The 20,898-nt window shown below is 34.8% G+C and overlaps 1 protein-coding gene across 1 annotated transcript in view; it reads left to right on the forward strand.

Annotated features, from left to right (window-relative positions):
• LOC145984025 (uncharacterized) overlaps window positions 1-7,709 on the forward strand; it is a 46,743-nt gene extending 39,034 nt beyond the window's left edge. The window contains exons 5-6 of the mRNA XM_083117342.1: window positions 629-1,302; window positions 5,568-7,709. Of these exons, the coding sequence (XP_082973468.1) occupies window positions 629-1,302; window positions 5,568-5,768 (875 nt within the window). The 3' untranslated portion in view covers window positions 5,769-7,709. The remainder of the gene's footprint in view (window positions 1-628; window positions 1,303-5,567) is intronic.
• Window positions 7,710-20,898: the final 13,189 nt, after the last annotated feature.

Genomic DNA, 20,898 nt, shown 5'->3' on the forward strand with positions numbered 1-20,898 from the left:
CGTGTTAGAATATCTTTTGGCAAGGTCAAATTCCCTTTGTTCTAGGCACAGGTTCCTCACATTTTCTGAAGAAGTGAAATTGAGAGGTGTTTTTAAGATTTTGGGGGAGCAAATGTCCATATTTTGTCCTCCATTAATATTTTCTTATGGGCGTATGCTGGAAGCTTTGCTTTTTGCATTACATTTGTATTTGCCCATCAATTGTACACTACTTTTTTAGTATTTTTTTTAAGAAAATGTACCTATAGTGTTTGTGCAAATGTGTTATTTATTATTGGTTTTACAATCTGCATAATGATTAGAGCTATATATTTATAATGTAATTATAGTATTGGGTTCAATGTAATATGTTGTCTTACAATCTAGTGCTTCCAGCTATTTCTATGTAATCAATGGATTCAATTCCTAAAAGACTCTGTTTTCAGCTCCCAAATAAAACTGTAGGCATGGGCATGTAGGTGGTTCTATCCTACAGTTTCATTTGGAAGGTGAAAAGAGAGTCTTTTATAGGAATTGAACCCTCCATCCAACTGTTTGTCTTAATTTAGCATTTTGTAAAAGTATTGATTCTAGTAAAAGTGATTTCATTTATGTGGCATGTCTAATATTTTTTTTTTTATATTTGTAGGTGTAACGTCAGAAGAGAGTGAGATAGATGTAGAAAGTGAACAACCATCACTTCGAGTTTGTGCTAATGTGGAAATTAGTGATACAGATGTGAGAAAAGCAGATGAAATGCAACTGGAATCTGTGGAGAACACTATCAAAGATGTGTCAAATGAAAATGTAACCTCAGGTAATTCATTGAATGAGAAAACAAGCACAGAAATGGTGAAGAAAAATGATGACCTGACCTCGAAATGTGACGACCAAAGTAGCAGTTCGTGTGGAGATGCAGGTGTGAAATGTGATGAAGAAATTAGTGTTCAGTGTGATGAGAGCATGACTGTAAAATGTGATGATGATGGCATGGACAATGTGGAAATTGTCGGTTTGGAAGTGAAGGTAAATGACTGTGAGAGTGTGGAAACCGCAGATGTTGACAGAGGCAGTGACAGTGAGGAACAGTTTATATATGTCCCTCCAGAAGATCAGAGAGTTGGGGAAAATATTATTCTTGAGGAGGACAAGAACACTCCATCTGATACAGGAAACACTGTAATCTTACCAGACATTGGATCTCACACAAATGCATCACCAGTTGACTCAGCAGTCACTGTGGATGCTGTAACTAGCAACACTTCATCACGTGACAGATCGGACGCCAACAAGGATGAACCAGTTGAGGAGGATGCCATTTCAGTAAGTAGTCAGCTTTATTTTTATTTTCTTACTCTTTATACTTTGCATTAGAATACTATCACTACATGACTTAATGTATGGATAGATGAAGTTAAATTGAAATTAACTAATGTAAGAATTTATTTTTTCAAGACATAAGAGTTTAGGGGTTTTCTTTTTTTCAGATTAGAATTTCCCGGAGTCTGCAAAGTTTTCTGATTTTCCACTAAAGAAAGTGTAAAGCCTCAGAATTGTGTATATAAATAAATAGCAGTACTTAGATATAATATATATACCATATCTACTCATGTATAATGCACACTTATTTTCCAAAATTCTTGCCTCCAAAAAATGTGGTGTGTATTATGCATGCAATAATTCAGACAGCCAACATGAAACCGTACAGGATCATTCCATGATTTTGTGACACTTACATTGATTTTTCATGTTTATGGAACCCTATCATGTTATATATCGTTGTAAAGATTAGATCCTGCAGTTTCTGAATATGGCAACAGTATTCCATTCAAGATAACGACACTAATGTGAAATGCGGTTGAAATAAGCTCATCACGAAATGAAGGAATGTTCTGATTTTCATGGTACTTTGGGTGAAAGAAAATATAAGGAAAAAGAAAATAATAATGAAAATGTATTACTGGCCAAATAATATTATATATATGGAGTGTGAAAATGCCCCAATGGAAGAAATCTTGTGCTGCTAACTGCCAGTTTGCCTCTTTTAAATGTTACATTAATCATGGGAGAAGTATATATTTTCAAGTTTTTTTTAGAAAATGTGAAGAAGGAATTATCAAAACCATGTATAAATGTTTGAAGGCCATTTCCCATGATTTTTCACTTGTAATGTAATGTTCTGTGACACCAAGAAAAGCAGTGTCATGACATTCTGACAGAATTCAAATATGCACCTCCCGTCACATGGGATGCATATCAGCGGTATTTGTTGGGCGAGAAATAATAGAAAAATAGCTTCCTGAGCACTGCAAATCCATAACATAATTTTTATCTCACTTTGTACTATTACAGAATAAATAAGGTGGTTAAAGAGTGAAAGGTCTGGGATGCTAAATGCTGTGTGTGGGGGGGGGGGGGGGGGGGGGCTGGCATAGCTTGGTGACTTATTGTTTACACAAGCAACAGGTGACTTATTGAATAGGTATGATGTAATTCGTTCTTGTTCAGCATAGCAACAGCTTTACAACCTACAACTAAGAAAGACTGACATTACTTGAACCTGAATTGTACTGCACATTATATACAAGATGTATCACTTTTCCCCATCAAAAACCAGGGGGCGCATTATTAATCCACGCACGTGCATTATAAATCCGGTAATATAGAATCATTGTTGGGCTGCTTCTAATATAGAACAATAACACTTGGCTTCAATTAACATTTTTTGCTTATAATTCAGTTGTGCTGGAATAGGAAATGTTCATTTGGAATGAAAGATATAATTCAGTAGATTCAGTACTTTTGTAATCAAAATGATCTAAGCCTAGAAAGTCACACAAAATGGGTTTGTGCATCAAAATAATCTGCTTCATATTCTACAGTTATTTCCCAGTGTGACAAGTTTTGTAAAGTCCTCTTCTTTTCCTGTGAGAGCAGAAAACTAGACCTCTGCTTCAATAACTTCTTTACTTCTGGAACTGATAAATTTGTTGTGGTTTTCCAATATCCCTCCCCACTCCCTAAATCCGAGAAATGTGTGGTGAACATGGTCGATGATGTAGTTTCCTCTCAAGTGATTCTAACAGTACAAGATTTTTCATTGTGCTGGAGAAATGTTACTTTCTTCTTCTGATTAACTAGCCCTGGCGGTTTTCAAAATGATGCACATGTTTGAGTTTAGGCTGGAGTTTTGATTCTTTGGCCTGTAGTGTAGTCTTCACATCGTTAAATGTTTCATCTCCCAACTCAAATCTCCAAAACTATTTCTGAGCATACTAAATGCATCTTTATGAAAGGCTACACACATTTTAACATCATGTTTCTTCAGTTCTGAACAGTTTAAATTCACATAATGAACAAGCACAAATTAAATTTGATTTGATAGACATTTTAAGAGAACTCGCAGAAGAACAGTGTATATCAAGTCTTAAGTGCACAATTTCATTGTTTTTGCACTCTACCAAAAACCCTACAAAGTTTTTTTTTGGTGGGGTTTCCTCGTATGTGCTTTTCAACTAATAAGCAAGCAGATTTGGAGAGAATTTAGTCATACTTACACTTTTTCAAATTAATTGATCATTTCCAGCACATCCCACATCTTTTTCATAAACCTATCTCACAGCTACAATGTGACACCAGCCAAAGTAGTCCTCAGATCCCTTCACAACAACCATGAGAACAAAGTCTTCCTAGCTGAGAAGAGGTCCACCACAGTAGTTACAAACACCTTTGACTATGGCTGAAGCCTCTCCTTAGTTCATTTTAATGCATAGCTCCTCAGTAACCATCCCTAACGTATACCCACCCCTTCAATCCAAACCACATATTTCTGACATTTTCCATCCCACCCAACCATCAACTAGCAAACAAGTCAAACATTGGTGAAAGCGCCTTTCTGTGTTAAGCCTGTTGGTATAGTCTTCCATCATCTGTCTAAAATGCAGTATGATGCCATCTTTGTTTCTCTAATGAACATAGCCACAAAATATAGCCATAGAATATTCATTTTGTGTGGTAAATGCTCACTGTTTGTGTCCATTTCTATTTATCTGTCCTTCTGGCTCCATTCCTTTCTTTTCCTCGATTTTATGTTTTTCAGGGAATCAAGATGAAAAACTTAAATGTGGAAATGTGTAAAGTCCAGGAATATTTTATAAGATTTTACTCTACAGGGACCAAAGAAATTGAATTTATATTGTTGTAACATGTAAAATCCGAGAATGTAAAATCAGGGTTCTACTGTATGCATGATGTGTGCACTGTGTAGGTGTGTACACACACTAATATTTGGAGATATTGATATAGAAGTACCTTTCTATAGAGAATGTCACTTTTAGTAACAAATGTTAGTTATAATGTTCAAACATATAGAATGAGGATGATTTTTATCAATCATCATTTTAAACATTGTTGATTGATTGATTTTTTGTTATTTGGCATCAATTTTCTGCCACTTTATGCTAATTGCGATGATAAGAATGAATGATATGATGAAATTGATGAAGGGGGGACAACACTTAACTATAATATTTTTTTTTCATTATACCTCATATAGCATGGAACCCTGGGCAAAAGTTCATGACCCATGCATGTTATTTCTATTTTTCATTAACATAAACAATCAACTTCATCTACTTTCTTTACTCCCTCTAATAGTGTTCTTTGATTGTGGTGATCCAGACAATCATGTTGTTTTGACGAAAACATGAAATAACATGCTGTAATGTTCATTTTTCATGTTAATGAAAGATGCGAGGTGCATTTTCTTACCCTGTTTTGTCACGAAATAATGCAAAATGAACTGCAAAATGCGATAGATACTCTTAAACGTGATATTTACCATTTATATACCAACACGACACTTTATGAAATGTGAAGTATCCTGTGAGTTATGCAATTCACAGAAAATTGATTAATTCAGCTGTAAATATTTGATAAGCAAAAATGGACCCCTTTACACAGGAATAAACTTAATACTCTGGTAACTACATAAATATGCTATTAGAAGGGATAAGTTTATTTTGTGTAATAAGTGCAGTTTTTAAATCAAATAGGATTATATTCACAATTTTAAAACCAAAATGTCATTTTATATAGCACTTTTGATGTGATAATTCACCGCTATAACACCGAAATTTTATTTTATTTACCACTTTTGATCCCAAAATAGACTGTTTTTGTACCAAAATTGTGCTTTTTTATTTGCCAAAAATATGTGCCTCTAGTGACGAGTTTAAGTCCACTGTATGCTATGATAGGCTAATCAGGACTGGACCTTTGGTTTAAAGTGGGATCCAAATCACCGTGCAAAGTAACTCCTTTAGGAAGTGAATCAGGGACTCCTCGATTACAAAAATCTGACTGTGTACACTATAGTAAAATGGCCCAGTCTGACAGACACCCAATCAACATTAATATTAAAACGTGTGTGAAAAAAATAACTTTAATGTTCTGATATTTATCATGCTGTTTTGCAGGAATCTAGACAAAGTAGGAAGTAATTTAGTAGCCTGTTGAGATTTGTGCCATAATACCTCTGCCTGAAAATGAATATTTTGTAATGGAGGGCTGCTTTGTTTGTATTTTAGTTGCGAGATGCAGGCTGCCCACAGGAACAAGCCAATAGAGTAGAAGCAGAGGATTTAGGCGAAGAAAGTTCCAAAACTTCCAAGAACACAGAAAGTGCTACACTAGAACCTGACAATGAATCTGTGCATCCTTTGGATAGTGTAAAGACAGATCCCAATGGTGTGAATCTACAGGAGGTGGAGAAGATACAAGAGAACTAAATTTAGATTTTTATGCAATCATTGAAATATTTTATAAAATGCTCCCAGCTGTGTTCATTTCAAATGTCTTTTGTTCTTACTACTTGTTATGTTAAAGTTTTTTAGTTGTTTTCCGATTTAAATGCGTCACATGAAATGTATTCCAATTGATTCATTGGTTGGATTAATTTTGAATTAATTTGAAAAATAAGGTATGGTTACATTAAATATTGACAATACAGAATATTGACTTAGACAAATTTTGACATCTTACATAAATGTTTTATGCAATGAATTAATTCTCCAGTTTGTTAATTTTCTTGTGTTCATCATGTTGAAATATTTTTATTAGTTTTCATATTTTAAATGAAATTACATGAATTAATTGGAGTGTTTTCTTCTTCACTGGAAGTTTTTAAGAGAGAGAGAGAGAAGTATTAAAACCAATAATTAGCTGTTTGTCATCTCGTTGCTCTTCCAACGTTGCAATAACATTGTCCTCATCTAGTTTGTTTGTCAGTTTTGAAATTCCCGTTGATTTGAAGGGAACTCTATGCCACCACCTTCAGAGTGGTGATTTTAAGCACATCAGATTCCATTTTCAAATTATTTCGTTGAGGTTATTTTTAGTTAAAGAAAAGCAGGTTCCATTCAATATTGATGCACAAAACAAAAGTAATGTTCTGAATTGTGTTACACATAAAATTAAATAAATTGAAGTTTTCCAGTTTGTAAATTTTCCTTTGTTCTTGCTAGATGGTCATGTTGAAATATTTTCATTGACGCACAAAACAAAAGTAATATCCTGAATTGATTTGTTCTTACCAAATTTTTTATGCATTAAAATGAAATGAAGTTCTCCAATTTGTATTCTTATTGTGGAAAATTTTCTCCAATAAACTTGGTTAAAGTCAAAGGAGATTTCATTAAATTATTTTTTCTAATCATATATTGCCTATTAAATTTGTAAGATTGTAATTACAATTGCACAGTTTCAGAAATGCATATACAGGGTGTTTAAAAATGATTTGAACGATAAAAACCTGTTTCATGAACAATACAACATAATCACCAATCTAATATGCCGTGAAATACATTTGAACACATCCTTAATATTTTTTTGTGAACGGTCCCAGTAGTTCTATATTCTGATACCAGGTGTCAGGTTGACCAGTTGTAAAATGGCTGCCGTAACTGCCGTATCTCTCTGGAACATGCCGACTGCATGGCTTATGCCACAGCTGACAAAATGACAGTGCAGACTTTATGCATCAGCTGGATGGAGCCCAATGCACTTCCACCCTAATGTAAGGGAGTTCCTTAATGAGAGATTGTCACGTCACATCACATCCATGGATTGGGCGTTCAGCTAACAATTACCGTATTGACGTGTGCAGAGTAACAAAGGGTGCTCACATAGAGCATTTGTGAGTTAACTTTGCAATAACCATTGGCACTTAAACTTTGACAGTTACATTACATATGAGTGAAATTGCATCTTATTTTGACCATTTATGAATAAAATATAAATTGAAATCATTTTGAAACATGGTGTATATCACAAAGTTTCTAGTATCATTGCTTTTTTTTACTTCATACCTATTACTTTCAAAGCCTCGCTGCTTTTTTTATTTGTATTAGTTGTCTCATAATGATGGTCCTACAAGATTGATAGGTTTGAAGTAGGTGAAATGTAACTAACAACTTTGTGATATTTAACACTACATCTTGAATGCAATTATAGTTAACCCTGGAAAACAACAGGTTGTTAAATTGAGGTATGTAACTTCTTGTTTACTGTGATACATTGACAGTTGACAAAAACTTATTATTGTGAGGTTAGACCATAAAAATTGCTAAATTTTACCAAAAAATGAGCAAACCATATTTATTAAAATTTTGTTTAATCCTTAAATACCAAGGCCGATTTTTCCTGTGTACGGCATGATGTGGAACATGTTTTCAGTGAGAAATTTTAAATAAAAAAATTATACATCTGAACTACAAATACAAATGCTAGTTACTCTTCGCAACTTCTTATTTGACCACCCCACAAGAATTCTAAGTCCTGAATTCGTAAACTTAGCAACATTGCAATTCAACGCCAGCTGAGAGTAGCCAACTGCGAGTTGGTTATTCAACTAGATGAAAAATGCTGATGCAAAATGTTTCCAACTCCAATGTTTTTCAACATTCCATGATCATAGAAACTATAAACCACTAATATTATACACACACACTCAAACGGAAATAGTAAATTGGATAAGAATCTTGAGGAATTTTTACGATTCTGCATGCTCAACCTGAAATCGGATAGGTTTGAAACACTGAATAGGGTTTTTCTCCACCTGAGAAAAATTGCTATCAAGTTTGAGCAGAAAGAGGCAAATTTCTGAGAAGTTTATGTGACATTTTATTTACAATATCCTACATAATTACGAACATTTCTCAAAAAATCATCTTTTTCATGACTAGTGGAAAAAATGTACTTGGAACAAAGAAAGGTTAATGTTTTCATAATCTGCAAGGTGTTTTTAATTGCCAGTAAGTTATTATAGATCAGTTGGTTAGATGCTGGTGTCCTGATTTTTCAAGCATGAAATGTCACGGGTTCAAATCCCCACCCTCACTTTTTTTTTTAAACAGAGCACAGACCTTTGATATTTGAACATTGTAAAAATTAATTCGAGGGATTTCTCTTCCACACATTTTTTCCTTAGAAGCTTAATGGTTATTCAGTAGATTGCCAGGATTTAAGGTTAAAACTTTTTTATTATGACTAATTCACTTATCAAATATATGTATTCAGGATGCTGCATGTAATGTTATTTAAGATATGTATTGTTTATACTCTTCACTGCACACCTAACATTGATTATTTCGACAATTATATTAAGCAGTAATGCACTACATCAAATGGTAGATTTTAATGAGTTCAAATTTCTAAGCTTTTTTTATTTTATGTCCATTCCTTCGTAATGACTGTTGTTAATCCTCTCAACTCAATCTTCTGATGCAAGTAAATCTAATACTAATTGCCAATTAACGTAAGTAAATGACTTTTGTGATGGAGGCAGATATGATTAGAAATGACTAATAACTATTTATATAGTAACAAAAAATGCATAACCTGAGAATGATGGGTAATTCGCAACTGCTTTGTATCCAAAATACTTGTCTTATTTCAACATAAATCATTAAGTCTTAAACTTTTCACTACATTCGCAATATTCAAAACCACCACCCTCGGACTTAGCTCTACGTAACTTGATTCTGGCCATTCCATTTGGCACAGGATTGCCTCCCATAATGAAAATAGCTTCTGGAAATGCTGCAGCTATTACTCCTTCCTTTCACGTCGTAAAATACAGAAACCAATGTTAATTTCCAAGCAGGGTGGATAAACTTCATGCCCAATGCTATACAGAAAAAAAATTCCTGCCTCGATGGAGGATCAAACCTATGATCACCCTCTTTAGGAACAAACACACTACCTCTACCCCAAGCAGCTCGCGTTAAAATTAGCTGCCCGTTTGAAGAAGCCAATGCACACATGTCAAGTCTATAGTTTCCTAATGGCAATTTTTAAGTGGAAACAATCAGCAAAAATCTAGAAACATTGAAAGGCAAGAATGACTAGCATTTCTATTTTTTTTTTTATTTTTCACATTTTGTAAATTGTGTATGAATGCCATGTTTTGAACAAGCAATCGTTTAGTTATGAAGTTTTTTCTTGTTTGTTGAAATAATGATCTGGAAAGCTAAAAGAGGCAAATGAACCATACCCCAGTTGCCAAGGAACTTATGCTCTTTTCAGAGACTGCAGAGAGAGAGGAAAGGGATATTCAACTTCTGAAATATAAAATGTGTGTGAAATTAAAACAATGGAAAATCTTATAAATGCATAGCAAACTACAAACCATGGAAATCTTGGTCTTCAGTCTTTTTCGAAATATGAAACTGATTTTTCTGTATGTAAAGTGGAGATATGGGACTGCACTATCCCTCAGCAAGGAAAATTTATTCAATGGCCACCAGCTACCCTCAATGCTCTAACAAGCACTCCCCACGTAAGACTTTCCACTACACAAATGTGTGTGTGTATATATATATACTTCCGGTTCAGTCTTCTGTTTCTTCTCTCACCGATGATGCTATAAATTAGCGAAAATTTTGAATTTTCCTACTGTCCGGTGAGTGTTTCCTTTTACCTTATTTGATTTATATATATATATATATATATATATATATATATATATATATATATATATATATATAAATAAATCATTCCTTCAACGGAGTGCTCAAACTAAGACTAGTATGGTGTAGTGGAATTGTGTTCACTTGCAGCATAGAAGGTCATGGGTTCAAACTGTTCTTTACAGAAACTTTTCAGAAAAAAAAAAACAGCCTTGGATGAGAATGTTTATCTACATTTCTGCAATTTATGTCCAGCATTTCCAGAAGATATTTGAATCATAAGCAGCAAGATGCAATGTTGAATGTGCAGAAACATGTGATGTAAATTCTGAGGTGGGTAGTTTCAAATGTTGAATATAGAATAAATGAATGATAGTTGCGTGCAAAATAAGATATTTTTGGTCAGCAGTGAAGAGCACAAAGAACATCCTGTTTGTATATATATTTGTGTTATGGTTTTAATTCCACTTTAAGCACAGATAGGCTAATTGGGACTGGACCTATATTTTGAAACTTTAATCTGAACCACTGTGCAATGTTACTCTACCGGGTATCGAAACCCAAACTCCTTGATTATATCCTGTTTAAAAACATATTTATGACATTTAAATTATTAGTGTGTGTTAACATAACTTATGACAGCCAAATTAAAAAAGGTCTTGCCTAAAATCCTGTGAATCACGGAATATCATTGAACTTGTAATGAGTACTGCACTAGAGAAAAATCGAGCAAGCTGAACAGAAGCATTCATGATGATTTAATATAATCTTATATTACATTATTACAACAACACTTCTTACTCAGTAAATAACAAGAAAAAAAGGAACAGGGGAGGGTGGGATTTGAACCTTGGATGTTTCATTCTTGAGGCAGGGGGGATTACACAGATAGTCTAACAAACTATTCAATGAGATTTCTAATGAAAAACTCTCCGATCTCAGTGGATACAACCTTGTGCCAGAGTTCCAAACAATTTTTCGTTAAAGACACTTTGCAGACAGAATTGACCAGTATTGTCCAAGGTATCTTTGCTCAAATTTCACCTAAAATCATGAGAAATTTGCCTCTGAATTCAAATGTGATCCAGATGGAGGAGAACCTGTTCATTGTGTCAAACTGCACATATATTTCCCAAGTTTTCAATTAGAATGAAGAATCATCAATATTTTTTCATTCGTATTTCTACTCTTAATTTTTGTTTGTGTATTGTATTACTGGTTTAGGGTTTCTAACCATGAAACGTAAAAGAATGAAAAAAAATCACAAAGCAGTTTTCATTTTAAAAGAAGGAACTGTTGCAAAGTTGGCTCTGAAGTGCTATGTTTCCAAATTTACAATATCAGCACTTTTTCAGGGCAGACAAATAAGGTGTTGCAAAGAGTACAAATTTCTGCTCATTTTGTTCAGTAATATTAGGCTATAAGCCTGTAGTTTAAAAAAACATTTTTCTTTATTTTTTTTTTTACAAAATTTGAACTTTGTCGGGCCTCCACAAAGGCAATGCCGGGATGTGAGGGTTCAAAATGCTACCTGTATATTGCGTGATATGTTTCCATTCTTGTTTCCACTTGCTGCTAATGTTTTAGAGAAAAGAAATTTCTAATGTAAAAACCATGCTTGCTTCTGTTGGAACATTTAAAATTCTGCAGCATTTTCAATAAAAATTTTGTCTGAAGTTATGAACGCTAGTTACAAATTATACCTAGCAATGTGGAGAAGGTATCAATTTGAAACTTCTTTAGCTCCATAATGTGACTCCATTTTACTGTTTGATTTTCAAGATGTTTTTTTAAGAAAAGCATTTTACCCTATTTATTCTAGGCTGAACTGTATCTTCAGGTTAAAGTGGGCTCCAAAGCTACAGTGCAATGTGCATGCACTGAGGATTGAATCCAGGACTCCTTGATTACAGGATGGCAGCTTAACTACTATGCCACTCTTATAATTTATAGTTACCCATATCATGATTAATCAGTGCAGCTTTGAGGGGTTGCTAAAGAGGAAATTAGTTTGTTATAGACACTAATATGTGAACAGTAACCTTGTTGCTTTCACTTTTCAGTATTATATCAAAAGTCTCACTTTCTACTAATTGTATTTTTAACAGTTTCCCAACAAATTTTCAGCATGGCTCCACAATTGTAGGTACACTTCTCTTCAGAGAAACTGACACTCGTTTGAGTTAAAGTTCAGCTTCGGAGCCGATCGAGTGTGGCAGTACAGCCGAAGTAAAGGTTTGGGAAAACAGCACTCTGCAGTGTTGCTGAACACTAAAGTTTTTCACCGGATGCAGGGAATTTTCTGACTTGCTGAGTGAAAAGAAATGGTTACAGGAAAGCATTGCATTTTAATTGTTAATACAATACAGTGTCTAATTTGAAAAGAGAATGGCAGGAAAATATGTTCGAGATACTCAGTATCCCATAACTAATCTGGAAAAAAACAAAAACTACCTCAATCCCTTTGCTTGGGGAAAAGCTCATATTAATTTGAAAGCAGAGGGTGAATGGATGGTGGTTCCATTATCCCTTTCCCTAGCTTAACGTAACAGCAACGTTGACATGCACAAGAGGACCCGGGTTCGAATTCAGACCTGAGCGTGGGTGTTCTTTGTGAGTGTCCCTTCATCAATTTTTCCATATCATCATTTATCTTCTTCGTCGTGATTAACTAAAAGTGGAAGAAAAACGAAGCTAACAAAAAATAAATCAAATTAACATTCAAGATGCAGACAGGAGAATATAAACAATCCAAGGCAATAAGAATATCTATCACTGCCCGAATAACGTGACTTCAGGATCACTTTCACTACTTTCTGTTAAGTATACAAACTGCTTATCCAGCTTGTAATTTGAACACAAAAGTAGCATAATAAAGCTCCCAAAATCACTACAGGCTGGATCAATGTCTTCATATTTTCCTGAAAAATCACTCTTTGGCAAATGGTTCGTTTAAAAATATAAGTATGTATCTGCCATTGACTTACAAGATTCGTCACCACATATCAGAATCTGCTATGTTGACAGAAGCTAGAGCATGAAGATTATTAGGGGTTGGAAACACTAACCTTGCACAAAAGTATGTCTTCAATCCTCTTCATTAATATACACACACAACATTAACTTATAGTGTGAGAACAATGTGTGCACAGCTCACACACACTATATCATGAAGCGCATTGCTTTCAAATTAATGTAATTAGAGAGAAGGGACATTGAAAGTTTGGAACCGGTCAGGTAAAAGTGAAATTTACAGGAGAAATCACCCTATTAGCATGCTTTTTCCCACCCTGGCTTGGGTCCACTAATGCCACCTTCATAAGCTGAAATCCTAGGTTCGATTCCCCATGTGGTCAAAGCTTTTTTTTTTTCCTTTTCCTGCCAAACTGGTACCACAAAAAGTATTTATATACTTTGTTGTTTGTGGGGTAAGGAGAAAATAATTATTGAAAGGACTATGCGTGTGGCATAATTTTGACTTTGGAACATATCTCTCTTTATTGCGTTATGTCACCAGAAGATCAAATGTTATTCTGTGAAAAAGAAAAATCACAGAATTAAAGTTTGAAACTTTGGGTTACATCGATAAGTGAATATTAAGTTTTTCCGTAATTCATTTGCCACTTCCCTCATTTCACCTTCCCCCCCCCTCCCCTCCACACACACACACACACACACACACACACACACGCAAACACTGACAGACTGGTTGCATGCTCGATTTTATATCAGTAATTTCTGGGTGGGAGGAGAAAAATGTTGGTAAAAATTGTAAAATCAAGACATTTTTGTATGTCTGGTTGAAGGTTTTATTACTATAAATATTCTAAATTTATTTTAAGTCGACCGAAATTATAGTCATTTTGAATTTGCTTGAACTGGTTAAAATGTCTTCTTGTTTGAGAAATCAATAATTAAATTTTAAAGATGATAGAATTATGAGTTTTACAGTGTTACTTGGTTTATATTCTCAGAGATTTTGTTTATTTTTATTCATGAGATGTACCAGAATTTACCACATATATAGTAGCTAAATGCTCACAATAGAAAATTTTGTACACATGCACAAGACTGTAATTGGAGGTTTCACCTCGATTGAGGGAATTACACCAACCTATCCATGTTTAAAATTATGCATTTATTGCTACAAAGTTGGATCTCATCTCAAATGTGTATACTTTTAAAAAAAACTGGTGTGTGCTGTTGTCTAGCACAGAGACAAACACATTGGATAAACTTTATTTAACTCCTTTTTAAATAGTAAAAGGGAAAGAGACTTGGGACTACTCAATCAGGAAACTAAAATTTTTACACAATGATGGAAATGCTTAAATAATATTTTTTTCCATGATGCACTCTCAATTTAGCTGTCGCTAATTTCAAAATGGGACTTCTATTTTGAGTTTGGTGCCTATCTGAACTTGTCAAGTTTGCCATATTTGGTGAGCATTTAATTCAGACCATTAAAAACATGATATACATTTGCATACCATCTTGCCTCCTTTCTATGCAGCAACATGGGCTATTTCACTTTTTTCATTATTGAACTATGTTTTTTGTGTGTCATGAATTTATTTAGAGAATAAATTTTATACTTCCCTAGCTAGCTTTATACTTCCAGGTTGGCCGCGGTGGCTCAGTCGGTAACGCGTCTGACTACCATGCTCAAGGTCCCGGGTTCGATCCCCGGCCGGTTCAAATCCGGGAACTTTTCTAACGATGGAAGCGGCCCCGGCGCCCACCCAGCGTCGAATAACATGGGTACCTGGGGGAAACCCTGGGGGGTAAAGGCGGTCAGGGGCGTGATGCTGATCACATCACCCCCACTCACGACCGGATCAAGAAAGTGTGGGGCGTTACCCCCACACCCCCTATACGCCTTCATGGCGTGGTGCTAAGCACAGGGGAGCACTTTACCTTTACCTTTACTTCCCTAGCTTAATCGTGCCTACAAACATTATAGAAGCAAAGGCCTCCTCAATGGCATAGTGGTAAAATCGTCACCTTGCAATCAGTTGGTCCAGGTTTCGATACCCAGTGAAGGTATGCTGTGTATGCACCTCAAACTGTAGGCCTAGCCTCGAGTAGTGTCTTTGCATGAGCAGGCTTAAATAAAAAGTCAAGCTCATGATGGAACAACTATAAAAAATATCAGCCTAGATCTGTATTGAAGGTTCTAACTTTAAGATCAAGTGCCTTAAACACTCCAACAGTGAAGTGTAACATGTCGACAGATTTGACACACATTATGCAGGCAAAAAAAAAAAAAGGTTTGCCAAAAGCATGCGACTATTTTTTTTAAAAAAGATTTAATTTTCAAAGTCATAATTTTGTTCTTTTTTGCGTATTTTCCCCATAAAACGAAAAATGTAGGTTTTTCTTTGGCACTACTTTTTGACATCTCGATGTTTGCTATTGAATTGAAAGTTGGCAGCTTTCAAATTATGTTATGCATTAATCATATTCGTAAATGCCAAATTGAACCAAAATAATTTAGTCTAATTTTGAAACATGTCACATGTAACTTTTCACCTTGAAAAAAAAAAAAATTAAAAACATATTGGTCCCACCAGGGTTCAAACTCAGGTCATGAAGTTTCAGACTTCTAATTTAAAGAGTAATACAAGACGTCCGAAGGTTTCTGCAAGGAACCTCGATCTTGCTTCCTGGTGAGGAGCCAGGTGCGACGGAAACACGTGATTCCTTATCTTTGTCTAGTGCTGTGGAGGTCAAACGAGGGAAGTGACAAATGAATGGCGGAAAACATTAATATTCACTTACCGATGTAACGCAAAGTTTTGAACATAAATTCTGTGATTTTTCTTTTCACAGAGGAACAACGTTTGATCTTCCAGTGGGATTTGTTACCAGAAAAAAACATCAGAAGTGGTTGTTATATGCATGGAGTTTCAGTAACAACACAATAAAGAAAAATATGTTCCAAAGTCAAAATTATGCCACGCACATTGTCCTTTTCAATAATTATTTTCTCCTTGCCACACGAACAATAAAGTAAAGCTGTGACTCTGTGAAATACTTTTCGTGGCACCAGTTTGGCAGAAAAAGCAAAAAAGCTTTGACCACATGGGGATTTGAACCTAGGATTTCAGCTTATGAAGCTGGCATTTTTCAGACATGGACTCAAGCCTCTGTGCGAAAAAGCATGCTAATAGAGTGATTTCTCCTGAAAATTGCACTTTTACCTGACCAGTTCCAAACTTTCAATGTTCCTTCTCTCTAATTACATTAATTTGAAAGCAATGTGCTTCATGGTATAGTGTGTCTATGCTGTGCACACATTACTCAGACTATAAGTTAATGTGTGTGTCTATTAATGAAGAGGATCGAAGACATACTTTTGTGCAAGGTTAGCGTTTCCAACCCCTAATAATCAGTGCTCTAGCTTCTGTCAACATAGCAGATTCTGATATGTGGCGACGAATCTTTATATAAGTCAATGGTACATACATAATTATATTTTTAAACTAACTATTTGCCAAAGAAGAGTGATTTTTCAGGAAAACATGAAGACATTCATCCAATCTGTATTGATTTTGGGAGCTTTATTATCCTACTTTCATATTCAAATTACAAGCTAGAAGAGTAGTTTGCATACGTAAGAGAAAGTAACAAAAGTGATCCTGAAGTCACGTCATTCGGGCCGTGATAGATATTCTTATTTCCTTGGAATGTTTATTTTCACCCGTCTGCATCTTGAATGTCAATTTGATTTATTTTTTTGTTAGCTTCGCTTTTCTTCCACTTTTAGTTAATCACGACGAAGATGATAAATGATGATATGGGAAAATTGATGAAGGGACACTCGCAAAGAACACCCACGCTCAGGTCTGAATTCAAACCCGGGTCCTCTTCGTGCATGTCAACGGTGTTACGTTAAGTTAGGGAAAGGGATAATGGAACCACCAACCACTCCTCTGCTTTCAAATTAATGAGCTTTTCCCCAAGCAAAGGGATTGAGGTAGTTTGTTTTTTTCCAGATTAGTTATGGGATACTGAGTATCTCGAACATATTTTCCTGCCATTCTCTTTTCAAATTAGACACTGTATTGTATTAACAATTAAAATGCGAGGCTTTCCTGCAACCGTTCCTTTTCACTCAGCAAGTCAGAAAATTCCCTGCATCCAGTGAAAAACTTTAGTGATCAGCAACACTGCAGAGTGCAGTTTTCCTGAACCTTTACTTCTGCCGTACTGCCACACTATCAGCTCCAAAGCTGATCTATAACTCAAATGTGTGTGCCAGTTTCTCTGAACAGAAGTGTACAATTTGAAGCCAGTTTGGAGTCAAAAGAGAGCCAGGCTGTTTTTATGTCAAGTTTCTTACTTTGGACTGTGCTTTTTAGCAGGGAAATGTCAAAATTTCACTTTCTACAGGAAAGGAATAAAATATATTTACGTAAAATATAGGGCTGAGCCAATACCAATGCAGATACTGATACAGATACTTGAAAATTGCAATGATTAAAATTTGTTCAAAATATTGATCAATATTTGTGTGTAAATATTCTTCTACATTTATATGCATCAATTACCAAGAAATTTTGCTTTATAATATTCAAGAATTACATCAGAATATTAAAATAGTTAGTATGTAATCACAAAATATAGTTTTTCATACAAAATTTGTGCAAAATAAAAGTTTGAATTTTGCATAATTTCCATGATAGACTCCGTGAAAGTGTCATGCGGCATTTTTGCAGACCTCGTGAAACAGCAATACGACTGAAAAGTATCTGTAGATGAATTCCAACCAATACTTTCCAATACTGATACCACTGGTATCTGCCGATAGATCGGCTCAGCCCTAGTAAAATATCAAGCTACCCCTACTGGAGGTGATGTGAACAGCTTCACACAGACACCACAGTTACCTAAGAAACAAATGCTATCTTTTCCTGCTATTGGAGACACTCTTGTAGGCTACTTGCTGCCTTTGTAACAGGTATTGAACTTGTCAGTGTGATCTGAAACTTAATTGTTAAAAATGAAGTCCCTGTTATCACTAGGGGGCAGATTTATATGCACTAAAAAAGCCAAAATATACACTAAAAATTTTCAAAACAACCTATTTTAAGGTTCTGTAAGCTTTACATGCAAAGTAAATGTATCAGTAACTCACTGAATGCAATTATAGAAATGAAAGTTGATAAATTGTGCTATTTAGGATTACCAAAAAATACTAATTTACAAATATTTTTAGACTCTTGTAATAAAAAATATTATATTACAAACATTCCTTTGTCTAGAGGCTCGCTCTAAAAACTGCAATGTTGCAATTATAATAATATACGTATCTTGATTTATTTTATTTTATTGTTTCAATACACTAGACATTATTTATAGTTGTTTTCATGTAACAGACTCTTGCAATTGTCAGAAAGTAAGTCTTTGTATCTTGAAAATGTTATTTCCATTTCACGAGATGCCACTGGACAGTATTTGTTAGTTTCATTTATTTTTTTGATATCCTGATGTCAAATGGATTATTCTCTATTCAGAATTTTCAAATTAATAAGTTTCAGTTGTGGAATACCCAGGCAAATCCTGGACAGGTTCCTCTTGCAACACCGATTTCACCCATATCAGGAACTGACAACCTGGATTTCTGGAAGCTATTGCTAACTGCTTCTCCAATTCAGCTTTCTCAACTTCTCCTGGTGCTGTTTTCTTTTGAGCAATATTGAAGAGAGATTGGATGGACAAGTAGGAAGAAAAAAATCTAATCTTTGTCCGTTCAAAACTATCAACGAAATTTTACCATATTTTTAATACTTCATTTAAGATTCAGATTAACTGCATTTTGATTCAAATTACCAACACAATCATAAATTGCACATGGTACAACTACAGACATACCACAATGGTCTGGATGGCCTAGTGAGGGGATTCAACCTGCAAACACTACGAACGTGAATCCATCACCTTAACCGTCAATTCAAAGGAAGCAATGCTGGATTTCACAGAGATAAATGTATTATAGACAGATATTGAACTCTGGCAGCATACCGTCTGCACTATGAATCTGTGGTTCGCACCCATGTAACATGGGAATCAAACAAATGCTATTTGTCACGTGAGATTTAATGGAAAATTATGCACAGCGATTGTCCATCTTTGTTCGCATAACAGCTTCAGGCCCAGGGGCGGTTTCTGATATTGTTGCAGTGTTGCACAACGACCGGATATTTTACCATAAAATTTCATGCTTTTGGTTAGTATTTTTTCCATTGCTTTCCTATTAAATAAATTGAACGTAAACAAATAATTTTACCCTTGATTGCTTCAAAAGACCTAATTCCATTATGATCCGTTAAAAAGATGGAAGCAATCTGCGAGATTTCACAGTATACAGGTCGATGTTGCAGCGCCGAAGCAACGGCCTCATGGCCTGATCTCTACAGCAAGGAGTATTGGAAGCGAGGTTCAAGGCTGTTGTTCCCATCCTCACACCTAAGCAGACTCCTCATTGCAGAGACTGTGCATCAAACCAAGGTCACCCACCAGGCGTAGACAGGAAGACTACTTCATGACTGACCAGCAGGAAACGCTGGGATCATGGTTATTTTTTACAGCATGTGGGCAGTAGGCAAGGTCTTAAGTGTCCGAGCAACAGACAAAATATCGACGTTAGGCAAAGATAAATATTTTCTTTTGGGGAGAATTTTAACCTAATTTACTAACCTTATCACCAATCAAAATTCACTTTAAAATATAACTTACCGTATACAAGTGGAGTGCTAGTTATGTAACGTGAGCACTGGGACTAATTGTCTATTGATATAGTTCGGATATTTATTGTACGGTTGTTAAGTCATGTTCCAACTGATACCAATGCTTGAAAATTTTAACAATTAAAAATTGTTCAAAATACTGATTAATATTATTGGGTGAGCCCAATTAGAAGCATCGATTTATCAGAGGTTTCCCTCAAAATATTCAACAGTTGAATCTGAACATTGAAGTACTTCTTATGTAACACAAAGAAACATAATTCTGCACAATATTGTTGCCAAACAAAAGAAAACTTCAAATTTTGCATGATAATTATTAATTATACCACCTCGAAAGTATCACGTGGCATTTTGCGGATTCTGCGAAAAGGGCCGGTACCAGTGAATAAAATACAACCAATACTTTCCAATACAAATACATCGGCTCAGCCTGAATATAAATACATATAAAATTATGAATATATATAATTACATTATAAATATATAAAAATTAATTTTTTTTATTTGCTGTAACCACCAACATTCCGAACCACAAGCCGCCACTGTTTAGACCAAAGAATAAGAAAAGCCTAATTTTTTAAACATAAATTGTGCTGCAGGTTATATACAAAATATAATTGTGACAATTTTCCTTATGAAATCCAGGGACCATGATATACGCCCATAAAAAACTGTCTTAAATGTATCAAGAAATGCACAAATCCCACAGATGCTATCTCAGTTTCTATAGGACTGCCATCTTTCTCCTTCCAATTACTTTAATAGTAAACTTAGCACTTCAAATCACTACTTTCATGAAGAAAATCTCCGCAAAATCATGTTTAATCCTCACCAGTATGTTTGAATATTTAGCTGCAATCTATTGACAAAACATTCACAAAAAAGTTCTTGTATTTTTATTATGTCTAATTTTAGAAAAAAATACACTCATAGTGCATATCTTCATCATCTGACCATCATTTCCTTAGTTTCTACTGTCTTCTTATTTTGTACTCAAATAACAGAATGATCCTTCAGTAGGTTATACAGCAGCATTGTCCGCAAAAATTAACATGTTTATAAAAATCAGTGTCCAGACCTATGCAGGCAACAAATGTTTTCTGTTACCAAAAATGAAAGTTCTGTTTGAACATGGTAAAATGCATTTCGCAAATTTCCATTGAGGCATTTTTGTGGAGCCCGTGAAAGACTAAAATGCT

The sequence above is a fragment of the Lepisma saccharinum genome, chromosome 2 (assembly GCF_977018435.1).
Source record: "Lepisma saccharinum chromosome 2, izLepSacc3.1, whole genome shotgun sequence".
Taxonomy (NCBI): domain Eukaryota; kingdom Metazoa; phylum Arthropoda; class Insecta; order Zygentoma; family Lepismatidae; genus Lepisma; species Lepisma saccharinum.